Here is a 21,513-nt window from a genome sequence, read left to right as displayed (position 1 = left end):
GAACCGTTCTTACCTACGCATCAAAAACCACAACGGTATTTTGTCAAATAGACTCCGTTTTAACCTTCGCAAGGACCGGGCGTAGCCATACTTGGTTCAACTAAAGTTGGAGAAACTGTCACCCACAAGCCACCTTTGTGCAAAGCACGTCGGGAGAACCGGTCTCGCGTAAGCGTACGCGTAATGTCGGTCTGGGCCGCTTCATCCAACAATACCGCCGAACCAAAGTATGACATGCTGGTAGGCAGTATGACTTATATCGCCCACAACTCACTTGTGTTCTACTCGTGCATATAACATCAACATAAATAACCTAGGCTCGGATGCCACTGTTGGGGAACATAGTAATTTCAAAAAATTTCCTACGCACACGCAAGATCATGTGATGCATAGCAACGAGACGGGAGAGTGTTGTCTACGTACCTAACGCAGACCGACTCCGGAAGCGCTGACACGACGTAGAGGAAGTAGTCGTACGTCTTCACGATCCAACCGATCAAGCACCGAAACTATGGCACCTCCGAGTTCGAGCACACGTTCAGCTCGATGATGATCCCCGGACTCTGATCCAGCAAAGTGTCGGGGAAGAGTTCCGTCAGCACGACGGCGTGGTGACGATATTGATGTTCTACCGACGCAGGGCTTTGCCTAAGCACTACAACGATATGGTCGAGGTGGAATATGGTGGCAAGGGGCACCGCACACGGCTAAGGAACGATCTCAATGATCAACTTGTGTCTTTGGGGTGCCCCTTGCCTCAGTATATAAAGGATGGAGGAGGAGGAGGCCGGCCAAGGTTGGTGCGGCCAGGATGTGGAGTCCTACTAGGACTCCAAGTCCTAGTAGGAGTCCACCAAGAGGGGAGGAAGGGAGAAGGAAGTGGAGGAGTAGGAAAGGTGGCCGGCCCCCTTTTCCCTAGTCCAATTCGGACTAGAGGGGAGGGGGGGCGCAGCAGCCTTTTTCCTCTTCCCACTAAAGCCCATCAAGGCCCATTGCTTCTCCCGTAACTACCCGGTACTCCGAAAAATACCTGAATCACTCGGAACCTTTCCGATGTCCGAATATAGTCGTCCAATATATCAATCTTTACGTCTCGACCATTTCGAGACTCCTCGTCATGTCCCCGATCTCATCCGGGACTCCGAACTCCTTTGGTACATCAAAACTCATAAACTCATAATATAACTATCATCGAAACTTTAAGCGTGCGGACCCTACGGGTTCGAGAACAATGTAGACATGACCGAGACATGTCTCTAGTCAATAACCAATAGCGGGACCTGGATGCCCATATTGGCTCCTACATATTCTACGAAGATCTTTATCGGTCAGACCGCATAACAACATACGTCGTTCCCTTTGTCATCGGTATGTTACTTGCCCGAGATTCGATCGTCGGTATCCAATACCTAGTTCAATCTCGTTACCGGCAAGTCTCTTTACTCGTTACGTAATACATCATCCCGCAACTAACTCATTAGTTGCAATGCTTGCAAGGCTTATGTGATGTGCATTACCGAGAGGGCCCAGAGATACCTCTCCGACAATCGGAGTGACAAAACCTAATCTCGAGATACGCCAACCCAACATGTACCTTTGGAGACACCTGTAGTACTCCTTTATAATCACCCAGTTACGTTGTGACGTTTGGTAGTACCCAAAGTGTTCCTCCGGTAAATGGGAGTTGCATAATCTCATAGTTATAGGAACATGTATAAGTCATGAAGAGAGCAATAGCAACATACTAAACGATCGGGTGCTAAGCTAATGGAATGGGTCATGTCAATCAGATCATTCAACTAATGATGTGACCTCGTTAATCAAATAACAACTCTTTGTCTATGGTTAGGAAACATAACCATCTTTGATTAACGAGCTAGTCAAGTAGAGGCATACTAGTGACACTCTGTTTGTCTATGTATTCACACATGTATTATGTTTCCGGTTAATACAATTCTAGCATGAATAATAAACATTTATCATGAAATAAGGAAATAAATAATAACTTTATTATTGCCTCTAGGGCATATTTCCTTCAGTGAGAAGTCCGAACACTTTAACAAGTGCGGCACCCCGAACTTATAGCATTATATACATCGGCTCCGAATCATGTCTTGGGTCAATAGTTGGGTTTGCCCGGCTCCTATGTTTTGGTGCCTTATGTTCCGCTATATCGGCTAAGGTAGCACTAGGAGAACTACTGCGATTGTGCCCCAGTTGAGCTGGGTCGAGCACCTCAGTAGAGAAAGCTAAAACTGACTTTCATGATGAAGCGAGAGCTGGTCGCTGTTCGAGAGGTTTTTCAAGTCCCTAAAGACTTATGCCGCTTAGAGCGAGGAGTCGGCTCTGTCCGTCCAAGGCGTGGATAGCGCCCCGAACTCGGTCTTCCGAATATCAGGGGCTTTGCCGAAATTTAAAATTATAGAATTCTATGGCTAAGTGAGAGTGTTCAAGCATTATAGTCCGATTGCCTTGTTCGCTGTGCTGAGCGCCTCCCTCGAAGGACCCAAACATGGGAAAAAGAGCGCTCAGGTTTATCCCCGAACACCCCAGCACTAGCGGCACGGGGGAAGAAGCCGACGACTCGCCATCTCTCAGAATTGATAAACAGCCGCACAGAAGGTAATATTTTAAATTCTAACAGCATTGCTTAGCGCATATGAACAAGTTTTCAGCGCACAGGACAAAACGAGCAAGTTTTACTCAAAAATTACATCCCTGGAAAATTCATCTGCCATAAGGCAGGCACCCTTCAGAACATCCTTATAATAATTCTCGGGCTTGCGATGCTCCTTCCCCGGCGGTGGCCTGTCCTTCACAAGTTTCTCAGCATCCAGCTTGCCCCAGTGCACCTTAGCACGGGCAAGGGCCCTACGGGCGCCTTCAATGCAGACGGAGCGCTTGATGACTTCGAGCCTTGGACAGGCCCCCATCAGCCGCCGCACCAGCCCGAAATAGCTCCCAGGCAGAGCCTCCCCAGGCCACAACCGAACTATGAGGCCCTTCATGGCCTGTTCGGCCGCCTTGTGGAGCTTGACCAGTTGCTTCAGCTGGTCACTCAGGGGCATGGGGTGTCCGGCCTCAGCATACTGAGACCAGAACACCTTCTCCGTCGAGCTGCCCTCCTCGGCTCGATAGAATGCGGCGGCATTGGACACGATACGGGGATGATCTGCGAATGCTCCTGGAGAGCTCCGGATTCGGGTAAGTAACAAGTAACTTACGTTTATGTGTTTGCTTTGCATAAAGAAAGCCTTACCCGCCGCTATATTTTCCACCTCATCCAACTCCTGGAGGATCTTCTGGGATTCGGCCTTGGCAAACTTGGCATTTTCAATAGCCACCACGAGCTCGGACGCTCGCGTCTTTGATTCAAGCTCCAAACTCTCATGTTTTTCCATGAGAGCCTGGAGCTCTTGCCGCACCTTGCCAACCTCGGCCTCATACTTCTCCCGCTCGGTGCGCTCCGTGGCCGCCCTCTTCTCGGCCTCGACTAGCGCTTGCTTAAGGGTTGCCACCTCAGACGTGGCCCCTACAATAGCCACGATAATCCTGTCATTTTTTTGCAATTGCACTTTTTTTATATATATTTAAAACAAGGTATTTCTTACCTTCCTTCTCCTCGAGCTGCTTCTTGGCACGCCCGAGCTCTTGCTCGGACTGCTCGAGGTTATGCTTTAGCGTGTGCACTTCCGCAGTCAGTGCGGCGGACGCCAGCAAAGAAGCATGTATACGCATATTGACTCCTTTTTGTTAGACTCCTGCGAATTTCATTTTGATCCTCTATTCGGCTTTTCTTCCCGAATGCCAAACAGAGCATCAGGGGCTACTGTCTATGCGGTAATATTATTTACACATTCCTTACTTACCTCAAAGCCTGTTAAAAGGCTAGTACAAGCTTCAGTCAGTCCGCTCTTGGCGGACTGAACCTTCTGGACCACCGCACTCATAATGGTGCGGTGCTCCTCGTCGATGGAGGCGCCTTTGAGCACCTCCAACAGATTGTCCGGCGCCTCCAGTTGGACGGGGGTCACCGGCACGGTGGGCTTGCTCCTCTTGGAAGGAGGTCGCCCGCCGGACTCTAGAACCTTTGAAGGTTCCGGAGCGGTGTTCGGCCTAGGGCCGGACTTGGAGCCCTGGGGGGTTTTATCCCCTTTACTCCTGGAGTCCGGGAGGTCGCCTTGCGGCGCCTCCAGGACCACCTCCTCCCAGCTTGGAACCTGTTGGGACAACACTTTGGTGTCGTCCGTAGGGCAGGGGGAGGAAGCCGTCGGAAGCGAATTCACATCCGACGAGTCCAGTGAACCGCTCGACGACGCATCGAGCCGGTCTTTGGGTGGGCTGCATAAACATATTCGACATAAGGGAAAGCTGTGCAATAAAGGAATACTATGAATTACTCTGGTATCCGATACTTACGATTTAGCCAGGGGCTTGGCCCTGAGCGGCCACTCCTCTCCGTCGTCGTCGGCGTCGGTGGAGTAGTCCGGAGGAAGGGTTTTCCCCTTCTTGGACCCTTCGGCCTCCCCAGTTGGGGCGGCCTTCCTTTTCTTCCCTTCCCCCGCTGGAGGGGGAGGGGTCTCTTCTTCCTCCTCCTCGTCTTCATGGGAGGAGTGCGTCTTGGAGTCGTCGGATGAGGGATCCGACACCTCCAGGCGCCGGGCACTCTTTCGAGTCCCCGTGGCCTTCTTCTTGGCCTTCTTCTCCGACACCACATGGGGTGCCGGAACCAGCAGCTTCGCCAAATGAGCGCCCGCTGGGCCTTCAGGCAAAGGAGCCGGACAGTTGATCTGTCCGGACGTCTCCTGCCAATCCTGTCAAAGGTAATGAAGCTTAGATCCCGCATGGAGTCAAACTATGAAAAACTGATACCCTGTAAAAGGTAAAAACAGCTTACCGCATGAGCGTGACGCTGCGTACTGAATCCGCGATCCTCGGTAGCGGATGCGGGGGCCTCGGCACCCTTGAAAAGCACCTTCCAGGCATCTTCGTACGTCGTGTCGAAGAGCCTGCTCAGAGTTCGGTGCCGCGCCGGGTCGAACTCCCATAGGTTGAAAGCCCGTTGTTGACACGGGAGGATCCGGCGGATGAGCATAACCTGGACTACGTTGACAAGTTTGAGCTTCTTGTCCACCAGGGTTTGGACGCATGTTTGGAGTCCGGTCAGCTCTCCTTTTTTACCCCACGACAAGCCCGTCTCCTTCCAGGAGGTGAGCCGCATAGGGGGTACAGATCGGAACTCGGGGGCTGCGACCCATTCAGGGTCGCGTGGCTCGGTGATGTAAAACCATCCCGATTGCCACCCCTTCAGGGTCTCCACAAAGGAGCCCTCGAGCCATAAGACGTTGGGCATCTTTCCCAACATGGCGCCTCTGCACTCCGCCTGGTTGCCGCGCACCACCTGCGGCTTGACATTGAAAGTCTTGAGCCATAGGCTGAAATGGGGGCGAATGCGGAGGAAAGCCTCACACACGACGATAAACGCCGAGATGTTGAGGACAAAGTTCGGGGCCAGATCATGGAAATCCAGGCCATAGTAGAACATGAGCCCCCGGACAAATGGGTGGAGAGGGAAGCCCAGTCCACGGAGGAAATGGGGGAGGAACACCACCCTCTCATGGGGCCTAGGGGTGGGGATGAGCTGCCCCTCTTCAGGAAGCCGGTGCGCAATGTCGTTAGACAAGTATCCGACCTTCCTTAGTCTTTTGATGTGTCCCTCTGTGACGGAGGAGACCATCCACTTGCCTCCCACTCCGGACATGGCTGGAGAAGGTTGAGGTGGGGAGTGCGGACTTGGGCGCTGGAGCTCGAGTGCGCAAGAATGGATAGGCAAAGGAGGAAGAAGGCGTAGGTGAAAAGGTGGATCCTTATCCCCTTATATGGGTGGACGCAACTATGTGTCCCCACCAGCCTGGTAAAACTCGCTTATCCCCAAGCGCCGTAATCAATGGCGCAGTTGGGTTACCCACGCCCGTATTGATGAGAATCCCGGAATAAGGGGACACGATCTCTGCTTCGACAAGACGTGCCAAGGAAACCGCCTCGCATGACGCGCTGAGGTGGGATAATAAAACGATTCGAATAAAGACTTGGCCGTGGTGCGTCACACTACGGAATACGTCAGCGGATTAGATTTGTGTAAATATTATTCTCTCTATTGCAGTATGTGGAAACTTATTTTGCAGAGCCGAACACTATCTTTGTGTTCAAAATCTTCTATGAAGTACTTGGAGGAGGAACCCGCCTTGCAATGCCGAAGACAAACTGCGCGCCGGACTCGTCGTCATTGAAGCCTGGTTCAGGGGCTACTAAGGGAGTCCTGGATTAGGGGGTGTCCAGATGGCCGGACTATACCTTCAGCCGGACTCCTGGACTATGAAGATACAAGATTGAAGACTTCGTCCCGTGTCCGGAAGGGACTTTCCTTGGCGTGGAAGGCAAGCTTGGCGATACGGATATTTAGATCTCCTACCATTGTAACCGACTTTGTGTAACCCTAACCCTCTCCGATGTCTATATAAGCCGGAGGGTTTTAGTCCGTAGGACAACATATAGAACAACAATCATACCATAGGCTAGCTTCAGGGTTTAGCCTCTCCGATCTCGTGGTAGATCTACTCTTGTACTACCCATATCATCAATATTAATCAAGTAGGACGTAGGGTTTTACCTCCATCGAGAGGGCCCGAACCTAGGTAAAACTTCGTGTCCCTTGCCTCCTGTTACCATCCGGCCTAGACGCACAGTTTGGGACCCCCTACCCGTGATCCGCCGGTTTTGACACCGACAATGATCTTGTCTTGAAACCATAACTTAAATTCTTATCTTTGATTACTCTCTCAAGCCTTGATCCTCAGAAGCCCAAATATATCAATCTTTGAGATCCTCCAATGAGCTCCATCATGAACATAATTAGATTAGGCATTGAAACCAATCTTGATGGCGTCAATAGAAGTACCCGAAGACCAACTTGAAACCTCACTGGATATGGGATCTCGAGAGCCAACACCTAGGCCCCGTGAGCACGGGGTATCCAGAGAGTTGACACTCGACCCCGTGCGCACGGTACAAGCCCGTGTGCATGGGGTATCCAGAGAAGGATACCATGAGGACTTCTTCGGATGCTTTGATGGAAGACTTCACAAAACAACCCAATGCACTTCAAGCATCACTATGGAACATATATTTATATAAGATTCAATGCACTTGATGCTCCATAGGAATTGTCATTTAATACCAAAGCATAGGGCAAATATATCTTCATATATATGGACTTCATCCTTGATTTCGTCCAATATCCTTGAGGCACTATCTTCATATATGGACTTCATCCATGATTCCATCCAATATCCTTGTGGCACCTTCTATGGACAAAACCTTCAAATATATCTCACTGAAAACATTAGTCCATAGAGATTGTCATTTAATTACCAAAACCACACTTAGGGGCTACATGCCCTTTCAATCTCCCCCATTTTGGTAATTGATGACAATCTCAACAAGAGGGTTTATATAATGAATTTAAAACAAGTATGAAATCTATCCGAGAATAAATTGTATACTTGAGGTGGTTTTGATAGCCTCAAACATCACAAACATAGTTGATGTTATCAAAACCGGTTGTAATAGCATTGAAATACTACACAAGAATTTGATGCTAGTAGAACCACAATATATAGAGCAAACTCCCCCACAATATATGCACAGGAAATAACTTGGTGTAGTTTCCTCTATATACACATACATGAAATGAGCAAGCACAACCAAAGTAGATAAGCATGAATGACAGGAACCAACCCACTTCACCTAAACCCTCTTGTATACGAACCAACCCACAATCGCCAAAATGGAAGAAAAATCTAGACGACCAATATAGTATGAGTTCCTCCTTAATTTTTGCATTTCTCATATTGTGAGTGGAATCAAATGCACATATCCAGTTACGAACAAACGAAGAAATTCACACTATATCGAGGATCCATAGAATGCACCAAAATGATATGACAAGAGAATCAAACATTCAAAGGATCCAAAGAACATATTTTGGACAAGGGATAATGGAGATATCCAATATGATAATCATGCTAAGCATGGGTCCAAAATATATCCAACAACTCATGAGTGCAAACCTATATGCAAAACATACAAGCACTCACTCAACAAGTACTAATCATGCTATGATGAAACATACACAATGTTGACTCTAATTTAAATAAATGCATGAAGTAAGTACTTGTTACCGAGAGATAGAGCATTGGTTCAAGGGGCCCTTGATCTAGTAAGCAAACAAGAGGGACTTGATATTGTTCTTGGATAGGTACATGATCTCCCATATCATCTTGATCTTGTGTTGGGGGTGATGACTTCCCTTGTGGTGGATCCACAAGAGGGGATCTTACTCCTTCTTCTTCTACATGGACATGGGGTGTTTCCTATGGAAGAATATGATCGATCCCCATTGTACTTGTAGCTTGGGAAGGAGTTTCATCACCTACAACACTTGAAACAAATTGCTCCGCATGGAAGCCATTATTCTTATCACACTCCACATTCACCGTTTCCTCAATACATCCCGAGGATTTATAGAGAATACGATAAGTGTGGGAGTTTGATGCATATCCAACAAATTGACCCACATTTTAGTTAACCGGGTTTTCATGATGAGAATGAAACACTTACAACCGACCCGGGTTTTCAATTATCTTCTCCCTCAATCAAACAATCAACCAAGCTTGGCTCTAGTAATTTCCCACGGTGTCTCCACCTTCCTCATGAATAAGCCAAGCATCCAATGCTTCTCTAAAGTACCTAAAACACATTAAGGTATAATTTGGTCCCCAAACTTATTGGGTCCGAAGTAGTTAGTCCAACCACAATACATAGGGAAAACTCCGTATTAAATATGTGCAAAAGGGTATGAACTTGAAGTTCATGCACACTTTTAATCATTAATGATTTGATGGAGTTTACCCTATATAGAGGGTCAAGTAGAGCAATCAAGACAAGAAAAAGTATATAAATAAATATGCATGCACATGCCTACCAAGATCCAAAGAGATACAATTTGGACAAAAGAACACTTAAACGAAGAATACTCCAAAAATAACATAAAGCATTCAAGTTGTCCAAATCATATCAAAGAGACGAATCCACACAAGACCACAAGAAAAGTACAACATATGAACTAAGCAAAAACCAAAGAGCATATAGGATATACATTACACACATGCTCAAAGGCTTATATCACTCAAGTAGATAATAGATGGTACAAGGAGTGAGATAAGGCAAGCTGAAGCACAAGCCGAGAAGAAGATGATCATAAAATTCTACCACAAGAAGAAATACCAATTGGTATTTGTAATTAACACTCGATGGTAGAATCCGAAGAAGCACAAGATCATAATCAACAACCACCCCGTGCGCACGGGGGTCAAAAGACCCCGTGCGCACGGGGTACCCAGAGAGTTACGCAACACCCCATGCGCACGGGGGTCAAAAGACCCCGTGCGCACGGGGTATCCAGAACTTTTCTGGTGCAACTTTCTGGATACCACGGCAAGCATACAACACAGGCAAATAACCACCTAAAAGAGATAACTAATGGATACCCTGAGAATCTGAATATCAAATGAGCTTGACATAGCACATAGTGACTAGATAATATTGAGTACCAATACTATGTGGTATTTCTCATATTCACATTTTGGGTTTGTGATGTGCACAAAACATAACACTCCCCCATAATTTGATGATCCACTAATATCTCGCAAGAGCCAAACAACATACAAATAAGGCTCAAGACAACAAGCATCACTATATGATGTGCAATGCAACCTACACATGCTAGATAACACAAATCAAGAATACTAGGAAGCACAACATATAAATGCACATGCTAGATACAAAACCTAAGCATGCAAGGGGCGAGTAACTTTCAATGTAAGCAATAAAAATACAAGTTACCGCGAGGAGGAACATTGGATAGATAATATGAAGATAATCCACATGACTTGGCTCGAACAAATAAATGGTGGATATCCTTTTCGTCATGAACTAGCCAAATCTCCAATGTCCTCCACACACCTATTGATCAAGTTTGAGCTTGATGGTCCCCAACCAAGTTGGGTCCTAAGAACTTAGTCACAATAGGCTTGGCAACCCAAATGGTCTTTTCCATTTCCAAACCACTTTGGGCACCAACAAACTTGGCAAACAAATTGCCAACAACATCCTTTCTAAGCGAATAATGATCATTGACTAGAGGAGGCTTAGGGATGTTACCGTTGGGACAAGATGAGGATATATGTCCCTTCTCACGACAAATATAGCAACATGTGCTCCCCCTTCTCTTCTTCTTTATTTTCTCAACTTGGGGAGCATTATCTTTGTTCATCATTGCTAGTGGCCTTTCTTCAACATGAGGTTGACCTTGAGATTGAACTTGAGGACACTTCCCTTGATGCTTCACATTTTGAAGCCTTCTTCTTCAATGGACAAGATCTCACATGGTGACCAACATTCTTGCACTTGAAGCATGTAATGTTGGTCGGATTCTTGACTTGATCTTGTCCCTTCTTCTTTCTCTTGGACTTCTTGTTGTTGGAGATGAAACCAAGTCCGCCCTTGTCATGAGGGGATTTTTGAACACTCAAGATAGCGTTGAGAGAGGTATTTCCTTCATGACATATTTCCAAGTCTTTCTTCAAAATAGTGACTTGGGCCTTGAGGTCTTTGTTTTCATCTACAAGGTTAGTATCAAAAAAAGTACTAGAGGAAGTAGAAGCTTCATTGTTAGAGCAACAAGGCAAGGAGAGCAATTCATCACAAAAAATAGCAATAATATGTCTAGATGAATCACTAGGACTAGCACCTGTCAATAAAGTATTTTGAGTAGAAATAGTGCTAATGTCCACATGAGGCTCACACGATGTTACCTCATTCAAAATAGCCTCATGAGCTAACTTTAGCCTTTCATGGGAGATTAGAAGGTCATCATGAGAGCCTGAGAGCTTTTCATGAATTTCTTCTAATCTTCCATAATTGCTAGTTAGCAAAGCAAGTTGAGCCCTTAGCTCAACATTCTCCTTTAAGATAGATGCTTCACAAGAAGTATAGTTAGTAGCATAAGCATTATTGACAATATGAGAGGAGCTAGAAGAAACTAGAGACTTCACATGAGTAGCTTGAAGTTCCTCATAAGACTTAGAGAGTTTGGTGAGCTCTCCTTTGACATTCTTGTAGACAAGGTCAAGGTGCTCAAAATCCTCTTTAAGTTGATCATGAGCAACTTCAATCTCTTCTTTAGAAGATTCTAAGTCTCTAAGAGTTTCTAGAGCATCAAGAAGGTTACAATCAAGTTTTTCATTTTGTTCTTGCTCTTCGTGAAGTAAATCATTACACTTTCCAAAATGAGTGATAAGATCTTTAAACATCTCATAAGTGTTCTTATTTACCCCACGAAGAGAATTACCAATTTCATATATTTCTTGACTCATATCCCTATCACATTCATCATTACTCTCATCAATATCATTACAAAGAGTAGATGATACCTCAGTATTACCTCTTGCCATGAGGCACATGTGAACATCGGAGGTTGATGATGATGCTTTTAGAGAGGGAGTTTCTTTATCATCAAGAGTAGGATATCCATGTCCATCCTCTTGACACTCATAGCATTTCCTCTCCAACAAGGTGATGTCCTTCTTTGCTCCTCTAGCAATTTCCTCATTAATGATGTGTGCACTATTTTCTCTTGTTTCCTCTACATGGTTAGTCAAACAACAACTAGAGGAAATAGAAGCACATAGATCATGGAAACAAGGAGTATCAAGCATATCATCACAAAAGGTATTCAAGGAATCTCCAAATGATATGCATGGACTATCAACACAAGAATGTCAGTCATTTTTGCTAGATATGCTCATGTCCATAGAATCTACAACACTAGCATGTATACATGAAAGATAATCAATGTTTAGCACAACATCATCATCACAAATGATATTTCCACTCACCATGTCATTACCTTGGGACATGCCATATGATGGTGAGGTGGAAGAGGTAGAAGTGTCCAAGCACATGGATGAAGAAGCAATATGGAGATCTTCATGATTTGAAGATGTGGAGACCTCCTCAATTAACTTCTCCGAAAGATGATGAATATCAACAAGATTGGACCCACCATATATTTCTTCAAGTTTGGTCCACATATCATGAGTCGTCACACAAGTCATGATAGACTCAAATACTTCGAGGGATATAAACCGGATTATGGCATTCTTAGCACCATAGCCACAAAGCATATCATCATTTTCCTCACTAGTTGGAAAAAGGTCATCCTTCCATGGAGAAGCCCCTACAAGAACAATTCGCACAAGATTTGGACCCATGGTCCGAAAATGACAAAGCATGCGATTTTTCCACAAGTGATAGTTTGTGCCGCTAAAACAAAAAGTGTCATTGTGCACTATACCCCTAGTCGACATCTTTACTCTCTAGGCGGTGAAGCCTACCAAGGAGATACCAAAGCTCTGATACCAATTGAAATGATCTAGATGACGACTAGAGGGGGTGAATAGGAGTTTTAAAACTTTTACGGATTTGGCTTTATCCTAATGCGGAATTAAACTAACGGATACTTTTCAAGCACAAATCCTAAATATGCTAGGCTCAACTAAGTGCACCAACAACCTATGCTAAACAAGATAGGCACTTAAGAAAACTAGCAAGCACAAACTATATCACAAGATATGGAAATGAAGGAACAACTAAGCAATTCAACTATTACAAGATATCTCAATATGAGCAAGTATGAATTGCGGAAAGTAAAGGGTGTGGGTATGAGATAACCACAAGTGAGTCGGGGACATGGATTTATCCCGAAGTTCACACTCGTGAGGGTGCTAATCTCCGTTAGAGCGGTGCCGAAGCAGAAGCTCCGGGGCGTCACCAAGTGACTCACCGTATTCTCCCTTTCGAGTCACCCCCAATGGATGAGCCTCGGTTCACTCGGGGTTGGTCTTGAAGGCGACCACCACACCTTTACAAACTTCTTCGGAGCACACCATAACCACGGAAGCTTCCGTAGGAACTTGACCACCTAGGCCACTTGAACACCCTTCCCCGGAGAACACCACAAAAGGAAGCTTCCGGGGGAACCTTGGCACCCATAGGCCTCTTCACAATCTTCTCAATGATATCACCAAAACGTCTAGGAGGCAAAGCCTCCAAGAGTAATAAACTCACGGGCTCTCACTCGAACAAATCGATGCGGGGATCTCAAACCAATGCAACGAATGCAATGCAAGGTCAAGCAACAAATGCTCAACTCACTCTCTCAATCTCACAGGATGCAACTCAAGAAAGTGGGAGATTGAAGAGAGGGGATGCAATGGAGGAAATCAACAAATGACTCCAAGATCCATCCACAAATCCCCCTTCACTTAGAGGGGAGATAGGGGTTTGGGAGAGGTGGTAAGAGGCCCAAAATGATGTTTTGAATGTGAATCAACAACCCCCCAACCGGTGGGAGGAAGGAGCCCTTAAATAGCCAAAACCCAAAACTAGCCGTTGGGGCTCAACGGGCAGTTCCTGGACACCCCGTGCCCAGGGGGTCCCGTGCGCACGGTACGATCCCGTGCACATGGGGCCCCATGCCCACGGGGGTCAAAAACCCCGTGCCCACGGGGTACCCAGGATAGCCTGCAGCAGCCCACTAAAACATGCATAACTTTGGCATACGAACTCCGAATTTGATGATCTTGGGCTCGTTTTGAAGCTAGGGAAAACCCCAAGGTCCTCACATAGAGAACCACCTAAGATCAACAAGAAAGTATGATGCAAGTAATGCAAAGGTTTGAGCTCTCTACATGCGACGTGATCAAGCTACTCGCCCGAGAGTCCCTCTTGATAGTACGGCTATCAAACCTATAATCCGGTCTCCCACCAAGCACTATGAGATCGGCAAAACTAGAAAAACCTAGCTAAGTTATACCTTTGCCTTGCATATTCAACTTGAGCTTGATGATGACTTTAATGCTTGCCTCAAGTTGGAATCCCTTTCTTGTCCATAACCACTTGGTGAAGATACTCGAATTGCTTCCTCATATTGCAATGAGGGAAGCCTTAACTTAAGCCCATCTTCACATGTTCATTATCATGATGTGGACCGCAAGCTTCAAAGCATATAACCTCCGGCTTCTCATCTTGCACTTGGACACCTCGAACCCGACGACCATCACCACTTGATGTCATCCTCACATAGGCTACTTGAAATATTTCCTTTGGATGCAAGCCCATGAGAAACATCTAACCCACATAGACATACCAAACACATAGCATGGGTTAGGTAACAAAGCACAATTCACAATTACTTACCATACCACTAGATCACTTGGTCTCACGTGGTACAATGTTTGTGCTTTGAGAGTTGACCACTTAGATATAATCTTCGAGCTTCATCTTGGTCAACCAACATCTTTACTCCAAGCTCCATCTTGGTTTCTTGAAAGCCACAATGAACTCTTCATTTACCTTCATTGCTTCAAGACTATATCACCAAAGACTCTTCCATGATCATATCAAGTTCCACTATGAATATCATCTTGGTCACCACTTGCCCTTCTAAAAAAACTCCATCACAATCTCTTGAGAGGCATAATGAATTTTTCACTCTAGTTGCTTGCTTCAAGACTTGATCAACCAAAACCCAACACATGAGCTCACCATGATCTTCTCTTGAGATCATAACTTGAATTCTTCTCTTTGATTATTCTCTCAAGCCCTTGATCCTTAAAAGCCCTAGATCATAATATCTTGAGAGGCACAATGAATTCTTCACTCTAGTTGTTTGCTTCAAGACTTGATCAACCTAAACCCAACACATGAGCTCACCATGATCTTGTCTTGAAACCATAACTTGAATTCTTCTCTTTGATTACTCTCTCAAGCCTTGATCCTAAGAAGCCCAAATATATCAATCTTTGAGATCCTCCAATGAACTCCATCATGAACATAATTAGATTAGGCATTGAAACCAATCTTGACGGCGTCAATAGAAGTACCCGAAGACCAACTTGAAACCTCACTGGATATGGGATCTCGAGAGCCAACACCTAGGCCCCGTGAGCACGGGGTATCCAGAGAGTTGACACTCGACCCCGTGCGCATGGTACAAGCCCGTGTGCACGGGGTATCCAGAGAAGGATACCATGAGGACTTCTTCGGATGCTTTGATGACAGACTTCACAAAACAACCCAATGCACTTCAAGCATCACTATGGAACATATCTTTATATAAGATTCAATGCACTTGATGCTCCATAGGAATTGTCATTTAGTACCAAAGCATAGGGCAAATATATCTTCATATATATGGACTTCATCCTTGATTCCGTCCAATATCCTTGAGGCACTATCTTCATATATATGGACTTCATCCATGATTCCATCCAATATCCTTGTGGCACCTTCTATGGACAAAACCTTCAAATATATCTCATTGAAAACATTAGTCCATAGAGATTGTCATTTAATTACCAAAACCACACTTAGGGGCTACATGCCCTTTCACATATGGACTCAGCTGATATGTCAAGCAACGCTCAACGCCGCAACCAACCGCGCAGGCATGAGCCGGTGCAGGCCGGAGCTCTTAACTTAGCGGATCAGGAGAGGATTCGACAAGAGGCTGAACGGGCGGTTCAACTGGCAGCTGAGCAGGCGGCTCGTCAAACTTTTCCGGCTTATCCAGCAACCTCTGTTGAGGCGGGAGTAGCCACAAGAACATGAGGTGTCCCTTGCCTGGTGTCGGCTATACGTAATGAGCGCTTGCCAAAAGACTTCAAGGGGCCTCGCAAGGTGCCTAATTACACGGCCGACTTGCAGCCTGGGGCCTGGATTGAGAGTTATGAGATGGCAATGGAGTTGTTGGAAGTCAGCGATGCAGCAATGGCTAAGTACTTCACTATGATGTTGGATGGAACGACTCGCACTTGGTTGAAAGGATTGCCCCCCAATTCCATCGGATCATGGGCGGAATTAAAAGCCCGGTTCATTCAGAACTTCAAAGACACATGCAAACAACCTATGTCAATCCACGACAACAGCGGAGAGCTGCAGCGCACCCCACCTCCTCCGAGACGAGCCATGAACATGCAAGTAGCTCTTGGAGCGGAAGAGCTGCCCCGTGGCTTCGAGGACCTCTTCCTTCCAGGAAAGGAGGCTCTGCTCCTAGCGCCAGCTTCATCCCCGCTGCACCCGCCTGCCGCGCAGCGCAAGACGCTGGCTGGGGTCGTCGTATGCAGTATGGGCGGCCTATCACTAAGGCGAACCAGCGCCAGACTTAGGGCTGGTGCCCGTGCTCTTAAGCCGACGGTTGCTGTCGAGAAGGCGGCCGATGCGATGGTTTGCCGCAGCATTGGTATCATTGAAGACGGCGAAGACATCACCGAGGCGGCGTTGGACAAGTTTGCTGCAAAGTTCAAAGACCAGGTTTCGGCCGAGGTGCTGGTGGCGATGCGCGCGCTTTTCAAGCTCGATGGCCCAAATGTAAACGCCATTGAAGATGCACTCATCACCCATGGAGGCGAGGACGCTCTGGATCATGAGGCCAGCGCGGTCCAAGCTGCCTGATGTTGTTGTTCCTGCTGCACTGTTTTAAACTCTAGTCTCCAATGATAGTACAACCTATAAATGTTATGTGCTGGAACATAAGAGGTCTCAACTGCCCCAAGCGACGTGCTACTATCAATGAAACAATTACCACCTCTTCATGTCAAATCGTGTGCATTCAAGAAACGGAGCTCGGCAACATTGATCCATTCACCGCTAGGTTCCTCGAAGGAGGTAGACTAAGCAGTTTTGCTCAGAGGGCGGCGAACGGAACTAGGGGTGGTATACTCATGCTCTGGGATGACCAGCTCCTCCACGTCACTGACATCAGCACCACTCCGCATTGCTTCTCTGCCATGGTTCTAATTAAAGCGTCCAATGTGCATTACAAGATCACAACTGTGTATGGCCCGTCCTCCCGCACTCTCAAGGATGCATTCTTCGCCGAGCTCATCACTCAGAGGCCTCCCACTGGTACCCTTTGTCTTTGTCTGGGAGATTTCAACCAAATTTAGAGAGCGTGTGACAAAAACAAGAGAAACATCGACACTGGGCGTCTTAACCGTTTTCGTGCAACGCTCCAAAGTCGTGGCTTGATGGAGATCCACCTCCAGAATAGACGTTTCACGTGGTCAAACGAGAGGGAAAACCCGACCCTTTGCAAGCTCGACTCGTTCTTTTGCAACGCGGAGTGGGACGATCAGTTTGGCAGCCACATCCTTCATGCACTCTCGTCCTCGCTCTCTGATCACTGCCCCCTCCTCCTCGCCGAGGTTAGGGGACCCTGGAGACCGCGAAGCTTCAAGTTCGAGAATTTTTGGGTTTCTCTTCCAGGGTTCAAGGTGGTCGTCCTCAAGGCATGGAATGAGCACACAGACTATACCGAGCCATATCAAATCCTACACTACAAGCTCAAGAAGACCGGTGCCCGCCTTTCCGAGTGGAGTAGGGGGTTGTTCTCCAAAGCAAAGGTCCATCTCCACGCCGCCCTCTTGGTGATTTTGCACCTTGACATGGCCCAGGAAAACCGGCAACTCTCTGTGGAGGAAGGGGACCTCCGCAAGCGGCTCAAAAGACGAGTCATCAGCTTAGCGGTCATGGAGAGGGCTCGTAAGAAGCAGTGCACGAGACTGGCCAACATCAAGGAGGGTGATGCAAACACCAAATTTTTTCACCGGAGGATCAATGGGAGACGCCGCAAAAATTTCATCCACAGGCTTAAGCATAATCAAGGATGGATCACCGACCATGATTCCAAAGAGAAGGTTGTCCATGACCACTTCACCGAGGCCATGGGAAAGGGGCGCCCGCGGGTGCGCGACTTCAATTGGGAAGAGTTTGGCTTAGAGGTACACAACTTGGACTCCCTTGCGGACCCCATCACCACGGAGGAGGTGCACGAGGCCATTAAGCAAATGCCAAGCGATAAAGCACCTGGCCCAGACGGTTTCACCGGATTGCTCTTCAAGAGTTGTTGGAACATTATCAAGGAGGACATCATGAGGGTAGTCTCTCTTTTTGGCAACCTACACACGACAAACCTCCACTGGCTCAACTCTGCAAACATTGTACTAATTCCTTAGAAGGAGGGTGTTGAGGGGATCACTGACTTTCGGCCTATTAGCCTCATCCACTCCATTGTGAAGATTGTTGCCAAAATTTTAGCAATTCGTCTAGCGCCTCACATGAACAAGCTTGTCTCCAACGCGCAAAGTGCTTTCATCAAGACTAGGAGTATCCATGACAATTTCATGTATGTGAACAATCTCGCGCGTCGCCTCCACAAGAGCAAAACTCCGTCCCTCCTCTTCAAGCTTGATATAAGAAAGGCTTTCGACTCTATGAGATGGGAGTATATCATTGACATCCTCCAGCAGAGGGGGTTCCTGAGCACCTTTCAAAATTGGATCACCGCCCTCCTATGAACCTCCTCCTCGCGGGTTCTCCTCAACGGCATCCCTGGCAACCCCATTACCCACGGAAGCGGCTTCCGGCAGGGGGATCCTCTCTCACCCATGCTATTTGTCATTGCCATTGACCCCCTTCAAAAGATCCTCGAGTTGGCAACTAGGAAGGGGCTGCTTTACAAAATCCGTGGCTATGGGCCCATCATGAGAACATCCCTCTACACCGATTACGCAGCCGCCTTTGTTGCACCCATCAAGAAGGATATTGACAACCTCTCTGTGTTGCTCGGTGCGTTTGGTGATGTCATGGGACTATGCACTAACTTCCAGAAGAGCTCTGTGGTCCCAATTCGGTGCAGACACCTACAACTCGACAACATCCTCCAGAATTTCCCCGCTGCCCGTGCTTCCTTCCCGATAAAATATCTGGGTCTACCTCTCTCGGTTTGGCAACTAAAAGTTCGGGATTTCCAATTCCTCATGGACAAGGCCACTTCCAAACTTGTTCCATGGTACGGGCAAAATATCACTGCCATTGGTCGGCCTGCCCTTGTCAAGTCTGTGCTATCCTCACAAGCCATCTACTTCATCACCCCACTGGTCGTTCCACCGAGCATCCTCCACAATATCAACAAGCTTGAGAGAGCTTTCCTTTGGGCGGGAACAGATAAGACTACCGGCGCGAAGTGCAAAGTTAATTGGGAATCCGTATGTCGGCCAGTCGAATATGGAGGTCTTGGGGTGCTAAACACGGAGAAATTTGCAAGGGCTCTTCGTTTGCGTTGGCTTTGGTTCGAATGGAAGGAGCCCACCAAGCTATGGGTTGGGACGGGCAACTCGTGCGACGAGATGGACAAAAATCTCTTCTATGCTTCAACGACCATAACTGTTGGCAACGGTGCGCGCACGCCCTTCTGGGACTCCCCTTGGGTGCGGGACCAAAAACCAAGAGACATCGCACCACTTATCTACGACACTTCCTCTCGGAAGACTTGGAAACTTCGGGAAGCCCTCCAGGATGATGCTTGGGTTCGGAAGATCAAGGTCACTTCCACCTTCACTTTCGAACATCTTCGACAATTTATTGAGCTTTGGTCCACCATCCGCGATTTCCATCTTGAGGCGCACGCCGAAGACGACATCGTGTGGAAACACACAGAGAGCGGGATATACACTGCCAAATCCGCCTACTTGGCCCAATTTTTCGGCATCACCCGCTCCCCCATGGAGCTTGCAGTGTGGAAGGCCTGGGCCGCGCCCAAGGTCAATTTTTTTGCGTGGTTGGCCATGCAAAATAGGGTTTGGACTGCCGACCGCTTGACCAATCAGGGGTGGCCCAATTGCGGGCTTTGTCCTCTTTGCAAGCGTGTGCAAGAATCCATCGACCACCTCCTCTTCAGATGCCGGTACACTACTAGACTTTGGGAAATGATAAAAGATTGGCTCCAGCTCGAAAGCATCAACACTTCCGCTTGGCACCTGGCACGGTCAACCGAAGAGTGGTGGATCGGGCTCTCCGACTCTACCATACCAAATAGGAAGGCCATGGCCACCCTCTCCATGCTCACCTCTTGGACAATCTGGAATGAAAGGAATGCCCGCATCTTCCAACTCAAGAGTGCCCCGCCGACAATTCTACTAGCTAACATCAAGATTGAGGCTCATACTTGGGTCATCGCGGGTGCAAAGAAATTGGGATCCATCATGCCACGAGAGTAGGCCTTTTGTAGTGGTATTGTAGCACGATGTGTGTTGTAACACAAAATTCAAACTCTCTTTTCCCTCTTAATTAGTGAATGAGGCAAGTCTTTTGCCTCCTTTAAAAAAAAGATTTCACAGTGCTGGATCGCCTCCTGTCTTGGTCCATCGCCCTCCGACTACCATCCTCCCACTAGCAGCAGAATAACGTAAAGCAGCATCGGTGCGTGTGCCAGCGAGCCGGCAAGGGTGGCTTTCAGAGAATACGAATCCGCATTTTCCAGCGAGCCGGTTCCTCAGTTTCAGTTATCCGTTTCTCTTAGGCGAGAAGCACAGAGAGAGGTCCCTGCTTCTTTTTCATTTCTTTTTTTGAGAAACTCCCTGCTTCTTTTCATATTCCCCACCTTCGGGCCGAAGGCGACGTGCATCGAAACTTCCCGTGGGCTTCCGAGCCGACCCACACTAGGCCTGGTAGTGCTCCAAAGTTTGTTCCGCCCCAAAGATCAACAGCAGGCGCATGGGAATTATGGGGGCACGACGACTTTGTCTCGACTGGGACTTCCTATATGCCTGCCGTTCGCTGCGTCCAACAGCAGCGGGACGAACAGGGGCGACCCGACCTGGTCATCCCACCAGCGGCGGTAGTCATGCACTGCAGCACGAGACTATAGCAAGGTGCACTTTTCAACAAAACAAACTTCGAATGGTACAAACAAATTTCCAAATTTTCAACAAAGTTTAATATTTTTGAGCCGTTATCGAAAAACACGAACACAAATCTGATACTCTGACGGGAAGGGGCGACGCTTTGATGCAAAATACGTCGAATAGAATATTCCGCTTGTCCACGACGAACTTTTTCGTTTATTTCTAGTGCGGGCCCTTTTGTTTTGTTTTGTTGTTTTTGATTTTGAATTATGTTTATGTTTCGAAATGCTCTCCCCATATGTATATGTTTTTTTTTACTTTGTTTATTTTTTTCCTGAATTCACTGCGTATTATAAATAGTTAGGGGAATGCAATTTTTTTTGTTCTCGTGGTTTAAAAAAATGTGTCTACGTTTACAAAAAATGTTTGTGACTTTCAAAAGAAATGTTTACGCATCTAAAGCATGTTCAAGCAGTGTGTTTTTTTTTCTTTGCGTCAGTCTTTTCAAAAATATCTTTGTGGCATTTAAAAATGTTTACACATTTAAAATTATGTTCATGACATGTTGAAAAATATATTTCTTCATGTATTGAAATATGACCAATGTATATAAAATATCATATGTATTAAGAAAAATCAAGGTGTA

The 21,513-nt window shown here is 46.8% G+C and overlaps 1 protein-coding gene across 1 annotated transcript; it reads left to right on the top strand.

Annotated features, from left to right (window-relative positions):
• The first annotated feature begins 17,210 nt into the window (after positions 1-17,210).
• LOC147978824 (uncharacterized) lies at positions 17,211-18,197 on the top strand. Its single transcript, XM_087514905.1, has one exon. The coding sequence runs from the start codon at positions 17,211-17,213 to the stop codon at positions 18,195-18,197; it is 987 nt and encodes a 328-aa protein (XP_087371031.1).
• Positions 18,198-21,513: the final 3,316 nt, after the last annotated feature.

This window comes from Triticum urartu, chromosome 3A (assembly GCF_056163025.1).
Source record: "Triticum urartu cultivar PI428250 chromosome 3A, HENAU_Tu73, whole genome shotgun sequence".
In the NCBI taxonomy this organism is placed as follows: domain Eukaryota; kingdom Viridiplantae; phylum Streptophyta; class Magnoliopsida; order Poales; family Poaceae; genus Triticum; species Triticum urartu.
This window is presented reverse-complemented; position numbering and strand designations above follow the sequence as displayed.